Below are 2,096 nucleotides of genomic sequence, written 5' to 3' on the forward strand. Positions count from 1 at the left end.
TATATATATATATTCACCCACCTACACATATATATTCACCCACCTACACGTATATATTCACCCACCTACACGTATATATTCACCCACCTACACGTATATATATTCACCCACCTACACGTATATATTCACCCACCTACACGTATATATATATATTCACCCACCTACACATATATATTCACCCACCTACACGTATATATTCACCCACCTACACGTATATATTCACCCACCTACACGTATATATATTCACCCACCTACACGTATATTTTCACCCACCTACACATATATTTATTCATCCACCTACACGTATATATTCACCCTACACGTATATATATTCACCCACCTACACGTATACATGTCCCACCTACACATATATATTCACCCACCTACACGTATATTTATTCACCCACATGTATATATATTCACCCACCTACACATGTATATATATTCACCCACCTACACGTGTATATATATTCACCCACCTACACATGTATATATATTCACCCACCTACACCTGTATATTCACCCACCTACACCTATATATTCACCCACCTACACCTATATATTCACCCACCTACACCTATATATTCACCCACCTACACCTATATATTCACCCACCTACACCTATATATTCACCCACCTACACCTATATATTCACCCACCTACACCTATATATTCACCCACCTACACCTATATATTCACCCACCTACACCTATATATTCACCCACCTACACCTATATATTCACCCACCTACACACCACCTACACGTGTATATATTCACCCACCTACACGTGTGTATATATATTCACCCACCTACACGCATATTTTCACCCACCTACACGTATATATATATTCACCCACCTACACGTATATATTCACCCACCTACACGTGTGTATATATATTCACCCACCTACACGTATATATTCACCCACCTACACATATATATTCACCCACCTACACAAATCCTTTTACCCCTTACACATGTATTCATTCACCCCCTTAACATGTCTATTCCTCCCACATACATGTCCCTCTGTATTTCGTATGACGGACCTTCTGCATGGACAGGATCATGGAGACGGCGCGGAGGGAGAATTCCAGGACCACCAGCGCTCCCACCCGCGGCCCCAGGAACGCGTAGATGACGCTCAGCAGCACCAGGTGCAGCAAACCGCGGAGGCGGGACTGAGATCCGAGCCGCGGGGCTTTATCCTGTCTGTCCGGATCGCTGAGAGAGGGGAAGTGTCCATTATTATCAGCCAATCAGACGTCAGCTCTCGTGTCTCCACCCAGATGATACGTGACATGGCTCATCATATTACAGGAGGGGGCGGAGACAAGACCAGTCACCCTGTACAAGGAGAGGGAGGAGCAGTGGGCGGTCTTTATTACAGGAGGGGGCGGAGACAAGACCAGTCACCCTGTACAAGGAGAGGGAGGAGCAGTGGGCGGTCTTTATTACAGGAGGGGGCGGAGACAAGACCAGTCACCCTGTACAAGGAGAGGGAGGAGCAGTGGGCGGTCTTTATTACAGGAGGGGGCGGAGACAAGACCAGTCACCCTGTACAAGGAGAGGGAGGAGCAGTGGGCGGTCTTTATTACAGGAGGGGGCGGAGACAAGACCAGTCACCCTGCACAAGGAGAGGGAGGAGCAGTGAGCGGTCGGTGAACAGGACGACTTACTTGAGACATTTGATGAAGAGATGAACCCGCATGAGGTTGTAGAGGACGGAGACGGCGCAGGCCCCGACCACACCTGGAAGAGAGAAGAACGGTCTCAGATTGGGGGGTCACTTCACTGAAATAGGTACCAGGAGCTAATGACTTCCCATGTATCAGGTCCTGGTCTGCAGTTACAGTGCAGACCACAGACAGGCTGAATGTACATAAAGCAATGACAGCCGGGACTTTGGCATTTTTTAACAAAACAGATGAACAGCAACCTCTGAGCACAGAGCGGAGCCCTCCCCTCCCCCGACCATCACCTTCCGTCCGGTCACAGCGGGGCCACAGACCTTCCCTGGGTGGGGCAGGAACAGTTAAGTGCAATCACCGATTCCACATATATAATGAGTCAACATGGCTGCCGCCGCCCCCC

General features: G+C 48.1%; 1 protein-coding gene across 1 annotated transcript in view; it reads right to left on the reverse strand.

The window, feature by feature from the left end:
- TMEM82 (transmembrane protein 82) overlaps positions 1–2,096 on the reverse strand; it is a 6,282-nt gene that overhangs the window by 3,777 nt on the left and 409 nt on the right. The window contains exons 2-3 of the mRNA XM_018575799.1: positions 1,682–1,754; positions 1,052–1,226 (exon numbers count right to left, since the gene is read on the reverse strand). Of these exons, the coding sequence (XP_018431301.1) occupies positions 1,052–1,226; positions 1,682–1,754 (248 nt within the window). The remainder of the gene's footprint in view (positions 1–1,051; positions 1,227–1,681; positions 1,755–2,096) is intronic.

Source organism: Nanorana parkeri, unplaced genomic scaffold (genome assembly GCF_000935625.1).
Source record: "Nanorana parkeri isolate BGI_ZX_2015 unplaced genomic scaffold, ASM93562v1 scaffold4835, whole genome shotgun sequence".
Classification (NCBI taxonomy): domain Eukaryota; kingdom Metazoa; phylum Chordata; class Amphibia; order Anura; family Dicroglossidae; genus Nanorana; species Nanorana parkeri.